The sequence below is a fragment of the Castor canadensis genome, chromosome 3, assembly GCF_047511655.1.
Source record: "Castor canadensis chromosome 3, mCasCan1.hap1v2, whole genome shotgun sequence".
NCBI classification, from domain to species: domain Eukaryota; kingdom Metazoa; phylum Chordata; class Mammalia; order Rodentia; family Castoridae; genus Castor; species Castor canadensis.
Genome location: NC_133388.1, coordinates 163948016 through 163971653, shown reverse-complemented (window position 1 = coordinate 163971653; position 23638 = coordinate 163948016). Strand labels below are relative to the sequence as shown.

At 35.6% G+C, this 23638-nt stretch overlaps 1 protein-coding gene across 33 annotated transcripts in view; it reads right to left on the bottom strand.

Moving 5' to 3' along the window:
- Rims2 (regulating synaptic membrane exocytosis 2) overlaps nucleotides 1–23638 on the bottom strand; it is a 573766-nt gene that overhangs the window by 441228 nt on the left and 108900 nt on the right. For 19 of the 33 annotated variants that reach the window (XM_074068988.1, XM_074068974.1, XM_074068978.1 and 16 more), the window contains exons 2-3: nucleotides 19160–19192; nucleotides 18689–18775 (exon numbers count right to left, since the gene is read on the bottom strand). The exons of 12 other annotated variants lie outside the window; for them this stretch is intronic. In XM_074068988.1, the coding sequence (XP_073925089.1) occupies nucleotides 18689–18775; nucleotides 19160–19192 (120 nt within the window). Of the gene's footprint in view, nucleotides 1–18684; nucleotides 18776–19159; nucleotides 19193–23638 lie in introns of all 33 variants that reach the window. 2 more of the 33 variants (XM_074068993.1, XM_074068994.1) reach the window with 1 other exon arrangement.

Here is a 23638-nt window from a genome sequence, read left to right as displayed (position 1 = left end):
TCAACCATTTTCCTGGCAGACTTAGATCACAGGCCCACCCCAGCAGGTAGCGCTTATGAACTCAGGTCCAGGCTTGTCTCAGTAAACACAGGCACCAGGCCCATCTTGGTGGCTCCGAATGACACAGACTGAAGGCTTGCCTCAATGCCAGGTAAGTAATATAGACTCAAGCTTCAGGCAAGCACCCACAGACACAGGCTTTAAGGCCAATCCTATGGACCAATCAACAGGTCCACCACTACTGGAGACCAGGCATGAACTCTGGACTTGGATATAATAAAGTTTATACAGCCTCTCCTACCATATTTTTCCCAGTATCTAGTGTCTTGATCTTTGTTCTCACATCACCTTGAAGAATACAACCTGCTATGTCCACATACCAGCCCCCTGATGCAAAACTAGATAAAGTGCCAGAACTCTTAGGAGATTCCCTGATGCCAGATTAATCAATACCTTAGATAAGGTGTCCTGCGTGCCTTGATGATTCCAGAACTGATGTGTTGTAATTAAGCTTCATTAGCCTTAGGAAAAGTAGCCCACCAATTCTCATTCCTTTCACCTTGCATCAAGAATTGTTAAACCTTGATTTTTACCTGAGTCTTTTCCTTGTGCTGACCTGTTAAAATAAACACTCTGGCTCAGGTAGGCCCTCACGTTTCTCATCAAGAATGTGCAGCCCTCCCATCCCCAGCTCTTCTGTTTTATGTCTATATGTCTGTCTCTTAGTCAGGTTCATGTAGCATACCCACACAGGTTGCTGGCACACCACAGTGTATTCACATTTAAGGCCCAATACAATAGACCAGTGGCAAGGTCAGGTAACAGTAACACAGGTAACAGGTAACAAACTGGTTTGCCTGAGGATTCCAGCACCAAGTCCACCTATGGACCATGTCAAAAGCCTACCTGGAATCCCTGGAGGTATTGATTCATGAAGATTTATATAGACGAAGATAGTATGCACAGACTAGAATAAGTCCTTTATTTCTTCAAATGTGCAAACATCAACATAAAACAACTACAATCATGAAAAAACTAGTTGATATACTACTACCAAAAAAGATACAATATTCAGTAACTGATTACCAAAGAAATGGAACTATATGAAATGTCAGATAAAGAATTTAAAAAAATAAAAGTGTTTGGAGAAGCTCAGAGGACTTGAAGAAAATAGAAATAATTTAAGAAAATTAAGAAAACAAGAAATAAACCAAACAAGAGATAACAGAAATTGGAATTTTTTTTTTTTAATTCTAGGGCTGGACTGGAGACATGGCTCAAATAGTAAAGTACTTGCTTTACAAGTGCAAAGCCCTGAGTTTGAACCTCAGTACCATAAAAAAAAAATTCTGGGGCTGAAAAATACAATTAATGAAATGAAAATTTCATAGGGAGCATCAACAACAGAACTGACCAAGCAGAAGAAGGAATCTAAGACTTCAAAACAATTTATTTGAAAACACACAGGAGAAAAGGAATGAAAAGAAAGGAACAAAGCTCATGGAATTCATGAGATGACACCTAAGAAGCAAATTTTAGAATTATAGGTATTCAAGAACAGAGAAAGAGGAAGAAAGCTTATTTGAAGAAATAATAGCAGAAATTTTCCAAATCTGAGGAAAGATATAAATATCCATGTATAGAAAGTTAAGTTCTCCGATAAGATTCAACGCAAACAAGATGATACCACAACATATGCTCAAACTGTCAAAAATCTAAGACAAAAAGAAGATCTTGAAAAGGGGATGGTGGGGTGACTCAAGCAGTAGAGTGCCTGCCTAGCAAGCATGAGGCCCTGAGTTCAAACCCCACTATCATCAAAAAAAAAAAATGTAATAGAAGCAAAGACAAAAGCCACTTGATCATCTCAACAGATGCAGAAAAAGCTTTGATAAAGATGCGACACCACTTCATGATAAAAGCTCTAAGAAAACTAGGAATAGAGGGAATGTACCTCAACATTATAAAAGCCATATATGACAAACCTACAGCCAACATCGTACTTAATGGGGAAAAACTTTCCCCTAAAGTCAGGAATAAGACAAGGATGCCCACTCTCCCCACTCCTATTCAACATAGTCCTGGAATCCCTAGCCAGAGCAATAAGACAAGAAGAAGAAATAAAAGGAATACAAATAGGTAAAGAAATAGTAAAGTATACCTATTTGCAGACAACATGATCCTATACCTCAAAGATCCAAAAAAACTTCACCCAAAATCTCCTAGACACCATAAATAGCTTCAGCAATGTAGCAGGATACAAAATCAACTTACAAAAATCAGTAGCCTTCCAATACACCAAAAATGAACAAATTGAGAAAGAATATAGGAAAACAATGCCATTTACAATAGCCTCAAAAAAAAAAATCAAATACCTAGGAAAAAACTTAACAAAGGATGTAAATGACCCCTACAAGGATAACTACTAGAAAAAGAGATCGAAGAAGACTAAAGAAGGTAGAAATATCTCTCATGCTTATGGACTGGCATAATCAACATAGTAAATACGGCTATACTATCAAAAGCAATCTACGTGTTCAATGCAATTCCCACCAAAATCCCAATGACATTCATAAAAGAGATTTAAAAATCTACCCTGAAGTTCATTTGGGAACACAACAGACCATGAATAGCCAAGGCAGTACTGAGCAAAAGGAGCAATGCTGCAGGTATCACAACACCCAACTTCAAATTATAGCAATAAAAACAGCTTGGTACTGGCACAAAAACAGATACGAAAACCAATGGAACAGACTAGAGGAACCAGATATGAATCCACCCAGCTATGCCCACCTTATTTTTGACAAAGGCACCAAAAACATATGGGAGAATAGACAGCCTCTTCAAAAAATGTTGCGGGGAAAAGTGGCTATCTGCCTACAGAAAACTGAAACTAGATCCACGCCTATCACCCTGTACTACTATCAACTCAAAGTGGATTAAGGACCTTTAATATCAGACCCAAAAACTTGCAGTTAGTACAGGAAAGAGCAGGGAATACTCTGGAAGCAATAGTTATAGGCAAGGACTTCCTCAGTAGAACTCAAGTGGCCCAACAACTAAGAGAAAGATGGACAAATGGGACTATGTGAAATTAAAAAGCTTCTGCACAACAAAAGAAATGGTCTTTAAAATATTTGCTAGCTATACATCAGACAAAGGACTGATAACCAGAATATACAGGGAGCTCAAAAAACTAAAATCCCCCAAAATCAATGAACCAATAAAGAAGTTGGCAACTGAACTAAACAGAACTTTCTCAAAAGAAGAAATCCAAATGGCCAAAAAACACATGAAAAAATGCTCACCATCCCTGGCCATAAAGGAAATGCAAATCAAAACCACACTAAGATTCCACCTCACCCCTGTTAGAATAGCTATCAGCAAGAACACCACCAAAAACAAATGTTGGCGAGGATGTGGGGAAAAAGGAACCCTCATACACTGCTAGTGGGAATGCAAGCTAGTGCAACCACTCTGGAAAACAACATGGACGCATCTTACAAAACTAAACATAGATCTGCCATATGATCCAGCAATACCACTCCTAGGGATATACCTGAAGGAATGTGACTCAGGTTATTATAAAGGCACCTGCACACCCATGTTTATAGCAGCACTATTCACAACAGCCAAGCTATGGAAACAGCCAAGATGTCCCACTACCAATGAATGGATTAAGCAAATGTGGTATTTATACAAAATGGAATTTTATTCAGCCACAAAGAAGAATGAAATTTTGCTATTTGCCAGTAAATGGATGGAATTGGAGAACATCATCTTAAGCGAAGTGAGCCAGGCTCAGAAGTCTAAAAATCACATGTTCTCCCTCATATGCGGATTAAAGCCCTAAAACAAATGCAGTAATATTATTGGACATGGGTCACACACTAAGGGGAGAATGTGGATGGGAGAAATAGGGAAATGGAAGGAAACCTAAAAATTGAATGTGGTTGATGTACTCACCATATAAGAGCAAATACAGTAATCTTTTTTTTTATCTTGAGTTTTCTTTTTTTTTTTCATTTTTCTTTTATTATTCATATGTGCATACAAGGCTTGGTTCATTTCTCCCCCCTGCCCCCACCCCCTCCCTTACCACCCACTCCGCCCCCTCCCTCTCCCTCCGACCTCAATACCCAGCAGAAACTATTTTGCCCTTCAAATACAGTAATCTTAAACTGGCAGAGGCCACTATGGAAAGGTGACCAGGAAGTAGTGAAGAGGTCTGGTAGAGATGAACCAGTGTGGGTTGTAATACACATGTGCATAGAAGCAACACTAGGAATCTCTCTGTATAGCTATCTTTATCTCAAACTAGCAAAAATGCTATGTCTTTCTTACTGTCTCTTATGTTTTCTCTTCAACAAAATTGGAGAACAAGAGGGCAGGACAGGTTCTGCCTGGAAGTGAGGGGGTATGGTGGGCAGGGGGTAGAGATGGACCAAACAATGTAATCACATATGAATAAATGTATAAACAATTTAAAAACATGACAGTAAAATGTGAACTTCAATTTTGTTTAATGTATTTCAAGAGGTGAACTACTTATAAGGATACAAATAAATGTCTCTGCTCATAAAAAAAAATAAGGAAGGAGGGATGAGATAGAGTAATAAGAGGGATAAATTTGATCCAAGTATATTATATGTGTGTATAGAAATAACACAATGAAACCCCTTTGTACAGTTAATATATGTTAAGAAAAACCCACAAAGTAAAAAAGAAAGAATATAAAGGAATACTACAAACACCTCTATGCACATGTATCATACTACCAGCATGAGAAATAGATTATTTCCTTGAAAGACAGAATCTAGCATATTTCACATAAGAAATAATTAATCCTATAGCTATTAAATAAATTTAATGTATACTTTTAAAAGTTTTCAAATATATAACTTTCATTCTTGATGGTTTCATTGGTAAATTCTACCAAACATGGAAGGAAACAATAATACCAATTTACATAACCTCTTTCACAAAATCGAAGAGGATGAAACATTTCCCAACCAATTTCATAAAGCCAGCATTACTCTGATACCAAAACTATACAGAGATATTACAAGGAAAGAAAATTGTTGAGCTGGAGGTGTGACTCAAGGTAGAGCACCTGCCAAGGCCCTGAGTTCAACTACCAGTATATATATATATATATATATATATATATATATATATATATATATATGAAATTTATAGACAAGTATTCTTCATCAGTAGATGAAAAAAAAATTCTCAACACAATCTTAGCAAGCCAAATTCAGAAATATTAAAAGATGATATATCATAAACTGGTGATATTTATATTGGAAATGCAAAGTTGATTTTATATTTTAAATTGAAGAAATATTACAGAATTAAATATACTCAAAAACTGTAAGACTTCTAGAAAAAAACGAATAAAATCTTTGTGAGCTTGGGTTAAACAAAAATTTCTTAGATGAGTGAGGTAAGGTAAGAATTTCTTTAGTAAAATGCGAAAAGCCTGAACCAGAAAGCCATCATCAGTAATATATAAATGAATGTACATGGCTGTGTTCCATTCATGGCTAAATCAGGAACACTGAAATGTGAATTTCATGTCATTTCTACAATCATAAAACATCGTTTAAAAAAAACTTTTTAACCATTGAAAAACGGCGTGTGCCAAATTTGGCTTGAGTGTCATAGTTTGCCACTTCTACATGAATTGATTCCGTTTATATGACATTCTCAATAAGACAAAATCAGATCAATGGTTTGCAGGAGCCGGAGTGGAGTGAGGTGGTTGCTACAAATAAACACAATGAAATTTTGGGGGGTGAAGAAAATATTCTGTGCCTTGATTATGATGGTAGATATATAATATATATAAAACCATATATGTTTCTCAAAACTCACTCGATATATATTTATTTCAAAGGAGTGAATTTTACTACAAATTATACCCCCAAAAAATCACTTTAAACATATTAGTTTGAAAGTGCTAACCGAAAGTCAGCCTATACATTAAAAATACATCTCCGGGAGTTTTTATATCTATTTAAGTATAAAAGCATACTTCCTTTTGTACAACTAGTGTCAATGAAAACTCTTTCAGTTTTATTAATTCCTTGTAACTTCAGATAATCATTGTATTTCCTTGATGATATCCCACCAGTTTTAGATGAATATCTGCTAACAAAAACTAAGCACCACTACAGGAGCTTCAAGCACACAAAACAGGCACCAGATCAGGCATAATTTTAAGTGAACCATTGACTGAACTCTGCATCCAAGCTCCTCCCACCGAAGAATGATCTTTCCATGTACTCCACTGCATTCAGTGGAGACACTTTGTATCTCCGGGATACCTCTCAGTAAATGGATGAACACCATTGGAAGAAAGAACAAGAATTCAGAAAAAGGAAAATTAGACAATACTTTGCTTCAACTTTAAAGATACTGGAGTACTAGAAAACTTACCAAAGTACACAGGAACAAAAACCAGATGTCCAGTTACAAGAACTGTGTTGTAATGTAGTCACTGTGCCACAAGGGAAGTGGAAGTCCCATTTCACACATGGAGAAAAGGCCAGTCAAATTAGTGGCAGAGCTAGTAATTATGTATCCCAAAATGTTAGATTCGAACAACTTAAAACCCTGTTACACAAAGTCTGTAATGACCCTGGTGACTGCAGGATGGGATCAAATGGTCCCAGTTGTAGAGATAAAAGAGATGGAAAAGCCGCAATCCAGGTATGACCTGACTTCAATCATTTGAAGTAATAGAGACTTTTAGAGAAATTTTATATTTTCATTGAGCAATCCTAAAAATGAGACACTACAAGACAAAGAGGTGGTAGTGTATAGGCAGATCCAAAAGCTAATACCATCCTTGCCAAGAGGAACATATCTTCCCTTCCATTTATAAATAAACAAAATTCTCTGTCTGCTCCCTTACCTCAGTCACTCTTCGACCCAGTCTAATCAAGATTTCAGTTCACTTCCTAATTCTCACTCTGTACCTAAAATGAACGGGCAATTTTTTAAGTGTTCATCTTACTTGCGCTGCCAACAATACTTGAAATCATGTACTCCACTCTCACTGGCCCATTAGCTTTCAAACCTTTCTTCTGGCTTTCTTCCTACACATGGGCTTTCATTTTCCTTGAAGGTGAAGACTCAGGCGCTCTTTTCTTCATATTATATAATGTAGTCCTAGGCAGTTTTATCCTTACCAAAGCTTCATCTTTCACCTATATGAATGACTTATAAACAGACATCCGCAGCTCACACTTCTCTGAGCCTCAATATTCATAGAATTTTGAGATTCTATTTGGATTTCTCAGTGCCACATCAAATTCAAGATGTGCAAATCTGAACTCATAATTTTTTTATGCAAACCAGATTCTATTGCTTCCACGTTCCCTATTTCAGTAAATGGTGTCACCACTCAATTATATAGGGTGAAACTGAGAATTATTCTAGAAATGTCTTCCTTCCTCGAGTACATAACTATTCTATCACTAAGTCCTTTTAATTTTACTTTCTATAAGTATTTTCATCTTTCCACTCCAATACTATAGGTCTTGTTACATGAACTCCCACATCGTCTAGAGAACAGTGACATTACTAGGCTATTCACATCCTCACTTCTTCCCCCAATTTATTCTGTACATCACAGGAAAAAAATTACCTTTGCTAAGAAAAGACTTATTATTAACCCACTGCTGATTGTTCCAAAGAAGAAAAATCTTATTTTTTCCTCATTTCTATTAGCACCCCTTACTTGTACAGAGGGGATTCACTGTGACATTTCTGAACAGGCTTACATTCAGCATTGGCTTCCTCCCCCTCCCTGGCCACCTAAAACAATTGCAAAAGATTTCATTGTTTATATCATATGTGTATACAATGCACATCAACCATATTCACCCTCCCTCATCTCCTCCATTCAACCTAGCACAAGTACCCCCATATACACAGATCCTATTTTATGGACATTTCCTTCTATTTTAATTTCAAAGTCAGTGTTCACAGGGTTTCTTGTTGTATCTCAGCCGTGAATATACCGTATTTTAATCACTTTAACCCCCTTTGTTACTCTTCCTTACTCTTTCCCTCCTAGCCCCTGTTATTCGACAGCTTTCCGTACATATCACACAGATGCAGTTTATTTCAATATTGTCAACTCTCTATCACTCCAAAGTAGAAAACTCTCATCATGACCTGCAGAGCCTTGAATAGTCACGTGCACATACGATGCTTCAATAAATGGTGGCATTATATACAATGGCAGTCCTAGATGTGCAGTACGTGGTATCATTAATGTTTGTGTAATTACACTCTATCATTTTTGCACAATCATAAAATCGCCTAACAACACATTTCTCAGAATGCATTCCCATTGTTAAGTGACCCATGACTGTTCTGGGACACATTCATGTCACTACAGTGGGGTACACTCACATTGTTAACCTCAGTTTTTGAATTACTCATTTTTCTTAAATTCAGGATTCATTAACAGTACAAGGGGGATTCATGTGAAAATCCCATATACACATACAGTGTATTTTGAGCAAGTTCACCATTTATGTTATATCCTGTTAACCTCCTTCTCTCCTCCCTTTTAAAAACAATATTTAGTGGGTTTCTTCACCATACCCTGTATCTTCACCCCCCAAATACCCTCTCCATTTCCCCTCACTCTCTCCCTTTGAAGCCCCCCAACCAGAGTCCCTTTTGCACTCAACTCCCATCATTGTTCCTTTTGCTTTCTTCTTCTAAAGCCATCCTGGTTGTATTTAGTGTGAGTTTATACACTTAAAGAGTCTTTGTATTTTAAACATGCACTTATCTCTGCCTAGAATAGATTGCTGTGTACACCTTTCTCCCCCACCCCTTCCTCCCCTACCCTATCTCGCTACCTCTATCTTTCTTTGTTTAACCTTTAGGTACCAAGAGTAGCATTGAGCATAAGATTGGTAGCACTGGTCCATGCTTGGTTCTTATTTTAATGAACCATTTTCTTTCCCAAATTTGATTTCTCTTTTCTCAGGTGACCAGTCTTGCATATTTACATAAATGACATTGACCACTGACTTACTTCTACTTCCTATTTTTGTCACTCAGTTTCACATATTTCATAATAAAATCTAAATAACCAAACATTAGCTAATGTCCATGCTGCTGACTTCAAGTCAGGAAGATGGGTATTATTATTATTCGTGTTATTAGTCCTGTTGTCCATAGACAAGCTGCCAGGTTCATAGTCACACAACTAACTAGTGAAGCCAAATCCAAATTCATCATGGCTACAGAGTCCAGGCTCTTCACCTTCATAGGTTTTACACTTAGTTTATGCATTATGGAGTCAGTCAAATCACATTGTTGTATAAATCATACTTCATTCATCCATTTCTTTAAGTTGGCCCTTTGTAAATCGTTACCCTATGATATTTCTACTGTGACATATTTGTAAACTCATATGAGGTTTTTTTCTGGGGCATATATGCAAGACCATACATGCCCACTCCAGTTCACAAAACACTTCTAAACTGCTCTCCCAAACTGCTGAAACCACTTAGAACAACTGCAAGCAAGGCATGAAGGTTCTAACTTCCACTTATCCTTGTGATGATCATTCAACTTTCTAATTTTTTGCAGCCTTGATATATATCAATTTGTGTCTGTGTTTTTCTGCTTACATTTTTTTAGACATGGTCTTGATTGATAGCCCAGGCTGGCCTTGAACTCCCAAACTTTCTGCCTCAGCCTCTCAAGTGCTGAGTTTATAGGTATGTGCCACCACACCCACCTGAAGGTAGGCTTCCCTGACCAGGAATGGAACCCAGTCTGCTACAGTGAGAATGCCAAATCTCAACCACTAAACCACAAGGGAACGTCCACATTTTCTGATTTCTAATGAAATTGTACTGGCCCTCCCATTAAGTGCTAATTCATATCCTTTATTCAACACTTTAGATTGGCTTTCTTATATGTTTCTTCTTGATTTGAAGGCATTCCCTAGACAGCCTATATGTTAATCCTTCGTAAGTTAAACATAACAAATATCTTCTCCCAGTCGGTCAAATAACTGTTAATTGCACACTGTGCCCTTGTTAAACATAATCTTTAATTTGAGGGAGCCGATACATCAATTTCTCCCTTAATCATTTGTGGTTTCCATGGCTGGCTATTAAAAAAAAAAAAAAACCTAAGTTTGTTACAAAAAAACTACAGCATCGTCTAATAGCTCTATAATTTTGCCTCTCATAGTAAAGCTTTTAATCGATCTGAATTTTATTTTTACATGTGATGCGATGCAGGGATTTAATTTCAATCTTCTCTATATAGAAATTCTATTTTCCCAGCATCATTTATTAAGTAGTTTAACCTTTCTTCCATTGATTTCTGATGCCGAGCTATCGTATACTGAGTTCCCACGTTTACAGAGACTTGTTTACGAGCTCTGCATTCTCTCATTGGTAGCTCCTACTTCAGAACAAAATTGTCACAAGCAAAGTACAAAAATAATGGAAAGTCCAAAAGATCTGAAATATCTAAGCTTGATTAAACAGCTTTCTAGTAATGTAATTCAGAAGTCAGCAAACTTTTCTGTAAAGAGCTAGACAATAGACATTTTAGACCTTGTGGGCCGTAGGATCTTTGTCACAATAACTCAACTCTATCAGGGGAATGGTGAAGAAAGTCACACACAATACCTAAATAAATGAGCTTGACTATATTGCAACACATTTTATCTATAAAAAAACAAGGAACAGACAGGATTTTACCCACAGGCCATTATTTCACAGGTCCCTGATGCAAATTTAAAAGAATCAAAGATATAATATTTAATCTACAGTTTTCATTACAAAACATATTTAAGGCATACAGTAAGAAACCAATTTAGAAGTATTGTTTTCGTCACTTTCTTATTTTATAAAGCTTCCTTATCCAAATTTTTCATATGCACCTTCTACATCAATATCTATTTTACTACTAAGGCAACTCATTGAACTCAAAGTTCTCAAAAGTAAATTTTCTTCACTTCTGAATTCTGTAAAATAAGGGAATTTTCAAAATCATGTTTATTGCTAATTCTGGAAGTTTTATTCCCAAACACACAGTTTTCTTATTGTTGCTCCACTCATTCTATATTACTCCCTCTTAAAGTAATCTATAAAAGATTTGTTTATTACAACTTTCAACACTTACCCTTGTGAGGTCATCCCTCTACAATTTCTAGAATAAAGCTTAATTTCTTTTGTTCCCTTTCACAGATTCCAGCAGCATGTAATCTCTACAGGTACAGGTATCCAAAGCTAGAATTCTTTGTTTGAGGTACTCTTTGGACACAGCATTTGATTGAGCAGTATTTGTGGTTCCACACCAAACAGATTTATAAGGACTAAAAATAGAGCAACTTCTTTTTATTAGAGGGATGACTTCAAGTTGGGAAAATATACCTCCCGGGATAGATTGTACTTTGGCTTTGTAACCTGTTTTGATATCAGGTAAAATGGGTCTGACTCTTTGCTCATCTTTGTAGAAATTATTTTACTGTTTGTAAAACTTTTTCTTTCACAAACTATTGTAATCCTTTTATCCAACTTCCTTGAAAATCAGTGAGATTTTTATTGAAACTGCATTTATTTAAGATGAGTCTTAAGAGAATTAACATCTTTATGATGTTCAGTCTTCCTGTCTACAAACATGGTAGTGTCTCTGTGTATTGCCAATCCTCAAAACAAAACAAAAAAACAGTAATCACCTATAATGGACAGAGAGGTGATTTTTTTAATTCAAAATTTTCTAACTTAATTTATAATCTACTCTCAAGGAGTCCACAGGTTGAGCTATATTTCAAAGACATTGGCTTCCTTTGTAATTGCTTGCATTTACCTTATCTTTTAAGGTGTCTATATAACTATTTGGGAGGCAAAAATCGGAAGGATCATGGTTCAAGGCCAGACCCCATTCAATAGAGGTATGTGCTGATGGTGCCAGCTATGTGGGAGGCAAAGGTAGGAAGACTGCAGTCTGAGGCCAGCCCCAAGCAAAAACACAAGACCCTATCTATAAAAATAACCTGTAGAGGTTATTTTTATTAAAAAAAAAAAAAAAAAAAAAAGGAGTAGAGTCCTGGCTCAAATGGCAGAGTGTTTGCCTAGCAAGAGCAAGGCCCTGAGTTCAAATCTCAGGATCACAAAAAAGTGTCTATAGACTTCACCAGATTGTCAAAGCGATTCATATAAAAGACAGATTAAGGACTGCTACTATAAAGATATTGTCATGTTTTAAGCCAAACATAGTAGCACACACCTATAAATCCCAGCACTCAGGAAAGTAAGACAAGAGGATTGCTAGTTCTGGGCCAGCCTAGGCTACATAGCACGACTGTATCAAAAAAGAAAAAAAAAACCAATTCCATGTTGCATATTCTATATGTAGTTTTGGGGAAAAAACAAAAGCAAGTACCCCGACAACTTTGTGAAGCTAACATAACCATGATACTTTCGACTTTTCACTTCCACAGCTCTTCATTATTTTCACAGCACTTCAAAATCACTTTGCTGGGAACATATTCCTTGGCATTAATGATTAGGTCAAATCCCTACATTAAATATTTTCAAAGCATAGCAGTACATCGCACTTATCACAACTGCACCTTCTGTTCATGTATGTGACTCTCTATCTCTGTAATTAGAAAATACAACCAATGAGGGTTGTTTTCTCTGTCTCTGCTCCCAATTTTACCTCAATAACTACCTTAACACATGGTTCAAAGCCAGATTCTCAAAAAATATTTACTGAATGTTTGAATTAATGATGATAACATATTGTTTTTATTACTTGAGAGATGATAGAACAAAACTATAAATTTGAGTGTTACCCAGTTCTTTCATCAGTAAGATGGACAGATATGAATATGTATAGGTATTAGACACACATGTAAACAAGCTATAACACAAGTCAATTGGAACACAGAGTAAATAAACATATAAAAATGTACTGCAAATTGAAGAAACGAGGCCTTTCATTGAGAATAGTATTGGCCTGGCTACAAAGAAGATGAACTTTCTTTTTTTTTTACTTTTTAAACATCCTAGACTTAAAGGATAGGCAAAATTGTGGTAGGCATCAAATGAGGAATGAATTTCAGCACGAAGCATTTCATATGCAAAGTATGAACACAGAGAAAATTCAGATAGTTGAAAGTATCTTCATTTGGAATAAGGCATACATGGGGGAACAAGAAGGAAAGCAAAAAGTAAGAGAAACTGGAAAGAATCTTACAGGACACCCTGAATGCCATGCTAAGGATTATTTCCCATATAATCCGACATCCAACTTGGTTTTTGACATCACAAGTTAGAGAAATCAGTAAGATATGGCTGAGAAATTACAACGCTATCCAAATGAATCAGATCTTTCATTGCTTTTAGGCTAATGGTGTATCTCAAAAAACACATTTGAAGTATTGTTAAAAAAAAAAAAAAGAATAGCCTCATTGAAACACTCTTCATATGAAAAAATCCCATTAAGTTCTTCAGCAATATTAACCTTTTCTCTTAAATAGGTATCTTTGATACTTTGTGGTTTCTGTTGCTATTTTGTTGTTGTTGTTGTTTGGGGGTTGTTTGTATTCTGAGACAAGGTCTTGCTATGTATCCCAGACCAGAATTAAACTCAAGATCCTTCTGCCTCAGCCTCCTGAATGCTGGGGTTACAGGTATGCACTGCTTTACCCCGGAGGCTTCTGTTTTATTATATTGTCATAATCAATGTGTCAAAGGCAATCAAATTCAGGTCAGTATCATAAAAAATACTTTTTCACAATATGAAGATATCCTGACATTAGGATCTGACATTAACAATAAGTAAAAGCACATTTACAGCTTGTTATTGGAATAAGATTCATCCTTAATATATAGATACACTTTCCTGACTCAAAGGGGAAAGTGCATTTCATGACTTCTCTGAAATTTCTTCCGAAGAAAACCATTTAACAAACACAATTCTGAATTTTAAAAGGTGTTGACAAATAGGAAACTCATTGAGTCCAAATGCCTTTTACTTAGCCAAAATAAAATACTTCTTTGAAAAAGACATCAAGGAGTAAAACACTTTTATACCTAATGCGCAGATAAAAGACTATGTGCTGTTTTCTTATAAAAAGAAAAACTCAGATCACATTATTTACAGTTCTTACAATCTGTGTGAACTTAATTACACTTCATCTCAATTGGTTTTGATCTACTTCATGCTGCACAGACAAGGATATGATCTGATAGAACTCAGTGGTGTTCTGCTTGGAATGTATTTTCTCCCCTTCTAGTCAGATGCCAAGCACTGAAACATCAAACAGCACAGGACGCTCTGAAAACGGCACACTCAACATCACCAAATAAAGATTTAGAGACACTGACATAATAACTAGCTTTAATATTTGGAAACATTTTTAAATAGCTAAAGTATTTTAGTATCACAAATAACTACTAGATTCTCCTCCAAAGCTATTTGAAAAAATAATAATGGCATCACAATGTGTATAAAAGCACTATTAATAATAGCTGAAAAATAACCAAATGTCTATCAAAGTAAAACAGACAGTGTACTCAGATATGAGACTACCACACAGAGACGAGAATGAATGGAATCAACTCCACAAAATCATGTAAGTGATATCACATGAAAAACATCAAGCTGTGAAAAATAATGCAGACCCATAGAGTAAACACTGTGTAACGTCTAAATAAAAATGGGCAGAAATAATGATGCCACATAGAAAATAGTATACTACAAACACTCAGGAAAACAAAATGGAGGCTTCTTAAGAAACTAAACACAGATCTGCCATTATGATCCAGCAATCCCACTCCTAGGGATATACCCAAAGGAATGCAACACAAGTTACTCCAAAGGCACCTGCACACCCATGTTTATTGCAGCACTATTCACAATAGCCAAGTTATGGAAACAGCCAAGATGCCCCACTACTGAAGAATGGATTAAGAAAATGTGGTATTTATACACAATGGAATTTTACTCAGCCATGAAGAAGAATGAAATTTGTCATTTGCAAGTAAATGGATGGAACTAGAGAATATCACCTTAAACGAGGTTAGTCAGGCTCAGAAGACCAAAAATTGCATATTCTCCCTCATATGAAGATTATAGACCCAAAACAAATGCAGTAATATTATTGGACATGGGTCACACACTAAGGGGAGAAGTGCATGGGAGGAATAGGGCCAGGGAAGGAAACCTAAAACCTGAATGTGGTTGATGTGCTCACTGTAGAGGAGCTGATATAGTAATCTTAAACTATTAAACTATGGGAAGGTGACCTGGAAGTAGTGAAGAGGTCTGGTAGAGATGAATCAATGTAGGTTGTAATACACATGTGCATGGAAGCAATGCTAGAAATCTCTCTGTATAGCTATCTTTATCTCAAATTAGCAAAAATGCTATGTCTTTCTTATTATCTCTTATGTTTTCTCTTCAACAAAATTGGAAAAGAGAGCAGAATAGGTTTTGTCTAGAAGCAGGTGTGGGGAGTTGGGAAGGGGGTGGCACAAACAGTGTATACACATGTGAGTAAATTTAAAATGATAAAATGAAAGAAAGAAAATAGCGTGCTAGATAGAAGCCAGGGTGAACGCTGCCCTCAGAGAGAGGAGGGTTCTCCTGGGAAAGGAGCATGAGGAAATCCAAGGCTGGTAATGTTAAACTTCGTGATCTTGGTGCTGATTTCCAGACACATTCACTGCATGATAATTCAACAAACTGCATACTTTCAATTTGTGCATTTTACATTCAATACTTTATGTTTTGATGAAAATTTAGCAAAAAACACCTTGGTACTTTCATTAATTTTTTAAGAGAGGGTGTCATTGCGCATTCTAGGCTGGTCTAAAACTCATTATGTGGCCCAGGCTGGCCTTGAACTCACAATCTTCCTACTTTCCCAAGTGCTGAGATTATAGGCATATGCCATAGCTTCTACGTTTTATGAATTTTTGTTTTTATTTATTTTTTCCGTCCTTGAGCCACAGGAAATTTAAGGTGGTTCTAAGACAGATAACAGATGCAGAAGATTAGATTGAAAACTGTGTTTTACCTAGAAACATCTATGTGCAGAAACTGCCTTTACCCTTTCCTAACTCCCTATCAACTGCTTTGACCAGTCAAGCACCAATAAGTACATATCTTACGTGAAAACACCTTTTGTCCATATTAACCTCAATCTTCAGAAAAAGTGGACATAACAAGTGGGATTTTTAAAATTCAAATTATATTGACAATATTCTTCAATTTCTGTTGTCATTAGCCTTCAAAACAGTAAGATCAACATGGGGGATCTATTTCCTCTACCCTTATGAAGCAGTAATAGACTGCCCCATGTACTTTAAAATTTCACTTATGATCCTCAATTCTGCTATAGTGCAAGCTAATGTGAGTAAATACAGCAAAGAAATCACTGGAATGTATTGTCTTTTCATCAACAGATATAAGCAGTCTTTAAAACTATCCTAGTAAGCAACTCTCTATAAACTGATGCCTATAGATTCAGTCTCTGGAAGAAACATGAAAAAAGTTTTTTAAAAACTACCTTTGACTCTTGACAGAAAAGGCTGTATTTCATAAGTCATGTTAACAATTAGCACTGCAGTAGCTGATGTGGTGGCACACATCTGTAATCCCACCTACTCAGGAAGCAGCAGCTGGAGAATCACAAGTTCAAGGTTAGTTCAGGCAAAGATAGTGAGACTGTGTCAAAACCAAAATAAAAACAAAAGGGCTGGAGGCATACCTCAAGGGGTAAAGTACTTGCCTAGCATGTACAAAGTCCTGGGTTCATTTTCCAAGACAAAAGGAAAAATAGCACTTCAGTAAAAGCTCCAAAATGTTGATCCTTGGACTCATGTTTCACAATTCAAAGACTAAAAGCATTTTTCCTAGCCTGTTGGAAATCAGTTTATCAGAAAACCTTAAACAGAAGGGTGGTAAGAATCCCCCTAAAGCATATGATTTTTTGGAAAGAAACAGCTAACCAATGACTATTAGATAAAGTAAATGACAAAATAAGGTAAACAACTTCCACCCAACAACAAAGAATTGATTTTCTAAATCTCCATTCCTCTTCTTTAAGATCTTTTTTGTTTGGTGTTAATCATATTTGTTACAATACGTTGGTATCCCTAGTGATCAACCAAACCTTTCTGGGTATGACTTCAGGTATTTTCACTGTTATCATTCTTAATTTTCCTTAGTGTTTTCATTGCCACCTAAGAGAAAACAAACACTCGTCCTATAATTCCACTAAAAAACTTAAAGCTGTTCTCTGCAACACTACAAATGGCAAATTTCCTTCCTGCAGACACATCTATATTAACCTTAACCTTCAGTCTTGTGAAAATTAGACCTTCTCTAAGCCATTCCAGGATTTTACGAGAATGAACATTACCAAGTGAGGGGATTACTGCTCAAAGCACCCTTGTTGCAGTAACTATTCTTTTGGCAAACCTTTAACTTTTAACATCCTAAGATTTCCATCAGAGGAAATAAATGAAAATCAAACAGAAACTAACTATAGTAAGATATCACTACTTTTCATTACATGCAGGTTACTCTCTTCCTGCATATATGACAAGCCATTCTAGACTTCCCTGCACTTGGTTCAGAGGACTGTGACAAGTTTGGGTCAACAGGCTGCAAACCAAAGGGAACTATGTCACTTGTGTCTTACAAAATTAAAAATAAGTGTGAGTTATGAAGAATGTTTTTTATTATATCAACAACTAAAAGAAATGGAATCAATATATTTTTAACATTTCATGTCAGTGTGGTAACAAATTGTGCAAACAGCATTACGTGGGCAAATAAGTTCATTAGACAGTGTTCTAGTACCCTTGGAGCAGAATTGGGTTCTCAGAATTATTACAATAAAGAAACTTGCCTATTCATTTTTTGCCAGTACTGGGGTTCAAATTCAGGGTCTTGTACTTGCTAGACAAATGCAATAGCACTTGAGTCATAACTGAAGCCATTTTTTTGCTTTAGTTTTTTTTTTAAGATAAGGTTTCACATTATTTGTCTGGGGCCAAACTTGGACCTCCATCTTCATACCTATGCCTCTGCTTAGCTGGGATGACAGGCACATGTCAACCAAAGGCCAAGCCTTTTGGTTGAGATGTGGAGGTGGGAGGGAGATTCTCACTAATGAATTGCTCAGGCTGGCCTTGAACCACCATCTTCCCCATCTCTGCCTCCTGAGTAGCCAGGATTACAGGTGTGAGCCACCACACCAGGCCCACTCAACCATTTTAAAAACAACCATTCCAAAAGTGTATGACCAAAGATTGAATTTAGGAGTTAATAATGCTTTAATGTCTTTTAGAACTTTCTTTGAAAAAAACACACTCTAGAATACATTGCATTATTGAAGAAAGATATTTTACTGGGGAAATATGGTTTATGTTATTTATATTCAATTGGGGTGAAGGGAATTACGTCTTCTTTTTTTTACTAGCCTATTAAGTTATCCTTGTTTTCTTTTTAGATTTCCATGGATTAGTTAAAGGTAGAAATATCAAACTCTAACCTAACAATTTTTCTCTCTGAGGGCAGAATATGCCACAGGCAGTATTTTAACACCTACTCTTCAGTATGTTACACTATCAGATAGTATTTAGTCTATATAGATCAGCTTACTTACGTCTGGGGCTCCTTTTCATTTTGTTGTTTTTGCTGGGGCTGAAGAACGTTATTTACCAGTTCAGTGATCCCACTAAAGGGAAACCACCTGTTTAAATAAGCAAATAATGTGACTGAATAACCAAATGAATAACAACATAAGGTAAATATTTTCTTATCCACAACAACAACAAAAAAAAAAATACACAGGCACAAAAGCTACAGCCAATGGAAATGTGAGCTCCAATTATTATCCAGGCAGTCAGAAGGTAGGGAAATTAAGTTTCAACACTTAACCAGTTCACAAGCAGGCAGCAAAAAACTACATCCAGTCACTATGTGGATGAAGTAAGAAGCTGCAGGCAGCTCTCTTACAAGCCAGATAGCTGCAGCCTATCCAGTATTAGTGTGAGCTAATACCATCAAAGGTGCAGAAAGCAGAAGGTGGCAGAGGAAAAGAGTCAAATCTACTGCACTTAACACATTTACTTACTGTGTCGGTTGTGGTTTGTGTTCTTCTTTGACCCTAAAAAGATAAGTTTGCACAACTGAGTGCACTGTACTGGGAAGCAATTTCTATCTACAGATTCTTGGTCATATATAATGGTCATGAAAAATTAGGATCGTTACATAGAAAAACTTAGCACTTCACTGTACATTTCAATCAATTTTACACAAAAAAGAGAAGTTGGGTGATCTGTTCTTCTATTAAAACTCTATTGCTCTTTTAAAATGATTTACTCCTGAAGTGTTCTCCATATTTTATGGATACTGAAGCTATTAAGGTATTATTTCAAGGTAATATATATGGTTGCACTTAGCTAACTGGAAATAATTTCCTTTTAACATTTTTAATTTCTTCCTTAATGTAAATTGAATTAAAGGCATAAATATTTTAAACAAAACATAGGATTTCATAAATGAGTATTTTAAAGCCTTACAAATTGATTTCTTTACACTTAAAGGTAAAAAAGATAAAGATAAAGAAACTGGGGCAAGGGGTTATATACTTAATCTCCCTAATAGTTTAATAGTTTTTAAACTATTTAAAAATCATGCATATTATATCTGAAATATTGATAAGTTAAATTAAATTATTCATATAACTATACCATAATGAATATGAATTTAAATAAATATTATATAAATAACTACAATTGAGTGTTTTACTTCCAGTTCTTCAGAGTTCTACAGTCTTATCCAGCACTATACACAGAAAGAAATCTTGCACTCTGATTCTCTGGTGTTGAGAAGAAATTAATTTTGATATTACCCAAATTTACAAATTCATGGTCAGAAACTGATTCATAATTAAGCAAATAATTCATGGTAAATATGATGCGAATGAGACAAGCCTAAGTTAAAAAAAAAATCCCACCTCATGTACCTTAGTACCTCATGGGGCACCTTCATAAGCCATTCTTGAGATTAGTATGATTCACTATTTATTATATTCTTTATTAAAATCACATTACTCCTCCACAGACCAACTAGAATAGATTCTTTTCACAATATTCAGGAAATTAAGGGAAGATTAGGCCAATATGAGTTGTGGATATCAAAAAGAAATACGACTGAATATTTAAACGGTAGAGAAGGGACATACAAGGTAGTGAAGACCTCCGAAATTGGGCTTCCCATAATTTGCTTAAGATTGGTCCTGAGAAATATATCTGTACTCGACAATCAGTTGATCAGCTTTTACTTATTACTAAAAGGAAGTATAAGAATTGGTCACTAAAACTGGTACCAAAATCTACGATTTTCATTACAAAGTTATACCAACAATGTAAATTAAATCTTCTCTTTAAATCAAATTTATTTGCTTCTAAAATGTGTGCTATGTAACCTCAATTATCAACTTGACTAGATTAAGAGATGCTTAGGAGATTAGTAAGACACACCTCTGGGGTGTCTGTGGTGTGGTTGGAGGGGTTCAGGGACAATTAGCTAAGAAGGAAAAACCAGCCCATCTGTGGGAGGCACCATTCAATAGGCTGGGTGCCACAAATGAGCAGCCTCTCCACTTGTTCCTGCAGCCATGGCATTCTGTCTCATATCAGACCCAAAGCAATGGATCCAGCTTGCTATACACTGAAACCTCTAAAAACAAGAGGAAAAAATAAATCTTTTCGCTTTTAAATTGTTTACATCAGGTATTTGTCACAGTTTCAAAAGTTCCCACTAACACACAATGTTTTTCTTTCCTTAGTGATAAAAGCAATGAATGAAAAAGAACCACTATTCATTTTTGTGTGGGAATGACTGAATACAATTGATAATTGTATCTCTATAGTAACCATAAAAGAAATCCATGTTAAAGAGTGCAAGTTTTACCCTAGAGCTAAAGCCACACCATTTATTATTTAAGTAGGGTCATAAAATGAATTAATAATCTTAAACAAGTACATATCATCAAATACAATATAAACACTCAAACACAAGAAAACTATAGTGATCCTGGACTCCAAAAAACTTGTATATCTTTGAAAATAGGCAAAAATCTCTTTGTTGAGCAAAACAAGTTATATATAAATAAAAGGATAATACAAAGAAAGATTTTGGGGTTGGGGATATAGCTCAGTGTTTGTCTGTTTGCTTAGCATGCACAAGGCTCTGGGTTCAATCCCCAGTAACACACACCAAAAAAACAACAACAACAACAAGAAAGAAAGATTATCAGTTCGGCTCATCATAACATAGAGCAATTCAAAGTTACCTTCCATTAAACAAGTATTTTTAAAGCAACAAATATTAAACAAATGTGTAAATGAAAAATAGTTGTTAAAGAAGTTCTATGTGCCAAGCATGGGGGCACACTCCTTTAATCCCATCTACTCAGGAGACAGAGACAGGAGGATCCCAATTCAAGGCCACCCAGGGTAAAGTTAGCATGAGACCCTCTCTAAAAAACAAGTGAGAGGCCCTGAGTTCAACCCCAGTATGACAAAAAACAAAAAGTCCTATGTGATGAACTTCAAAGAATCATGTTGCCCATAATCAATGGAAAAATTAATCATAATTACCCTAATATGAATCTACAAATCAGTTTCTAATTCAAAATATTTCATTGAAAAAGTCAATAGTTATAAAAATTTAAATTACTAAAACAGAAACCATTTCTTGGTTGAAATTTACAAACATTTATACCATCTTCTTAAATAAAATGTGTGTAATATAAACAGTTAAATGTCTTTAAATACAATCAAGGGTATAAATTATTCTTGCCCTGTTCAAAATATTTTAGACAATATAAAATCTCAAAGTATCTGAGATAATAACTTAAAAACTGGTAATATGAAAATGTAATCAAATCACATATTTTACTGATAGTACACTAACAATACTGACAATGAATTATGTTCTTGAACTCCTGTGTTCTTGAGAAACTTATACAATATAGTGCTTGAATTCTTAGCCAGAGTAATAAGGCAAGAAAAAGAAATAACAGGGATACAAACAAGAAAGGAAGAAATCAAGTTGTCCCTATTTGCAGATTATATGACCCTATAATTAAAAGAATCTAAAAACTCCATCAAAAAAACTTAGATTGGTAAACACTTTCAACAAAGCAGAAGGATACAAAAATATATATATATATACAAAAAGCTTTTTTATATATCAATAATAAATAGGTTGAAAAAGAAGTAAGGAAATAGCCTGAAAAAATTAAATACCTAGGAATAAACTTAAATAAGGAGGTGAAGACAGCTATAGCGAAAACAATAAAACTTTGAAGAAAGAAATTAAAGAAGACACTAGAAGTTGGAAACATTTCTCATACTCATGGATTGACAGAACCAGTACTGCAGAAATGTCCATATTACTGAAAGTGATCTACAGGATAAATGCAATCATCATCAAAATTCTAATGTCATTATTCACAGAAACAGAAAAATCAATCTTAATATTCATATGGAAGCATAAAAGACCCTGAATAGTCAAAGCAGCCCTGAGCAAAAAAAAAACATGTTGGCGATATCACAATACCTGGATTCAAATTATACTACAGAGCCATAGTAACAAGATCGCACATGTAGACCAATGGAAAAGAAGACCTAGAAAGAAGCCCACACAGCTACAGCCATCTGATTTTTGACAAAGGTGCAAAAATCATTTGTTGGAAAACAAGACAGTCTTTTCAACAAATGATGTTGGGAAAACTGGATATCCAGATGTAGGACACTGAAACCAGATCCCTATCTCTCACCCTATACAAAATCAACTCAAAATGGGTCACTTTAATGTAAGCCTGAAACTTTGAAATTACTGGAACAAAAACATAGTTAAAACACTCAAGGATAATAGGCATAGGCTATGACTTTCTAATAGCTCAGAAAATAATAGCAAAAACTGGCAAACAGAATTGCAACAAATTAAAAAGCTTCTGCACAGCAAAGGAAACAATTATCAGAATAAAGAGAAAGCCCACAGAATAGGAGAAAATCTTTGCCAGCTACTCATCTAGCAGGGGATTAATATCCAGAATATATAAAGAGCTCAAAAAAACTAAACCCCAGAAAAACTAATAATCCAATCAATAAATAAAAGCAAAAAAAAATCTAGAAAAGCAAAAGACTTAGAAATCCCACTTTCTATTTATTTAGTCAAATATACTCAAAAAATGTTCATACTAAAACTATATGGAGAGATTTTTTTCCCAGATGGCAGATTACTAACAGTCACCACATCCCTAAGTACTCACAAACCTAAAAGAAAATATCAGGGTCATGGCTGCAAGAGTAAGTGGTTGAATTAGCTCACTAAGAAAGAGGATGCCAGTATGAGGACCTTAGCTAAGAAGACAAACCTCTAACTAACCATCTCAAAGTGTGGGTGCCAACAAGGATCTGCTCCACTCTATACCACTGCCTGAGTTTTGCTGGTGGGTTTTGGGGAGGTGTTTTGTTTGTTTTGTTTTCTGTCTGGAACAAGTTGTCTCCCTATCACACCAGGACCACATGGCATGCTA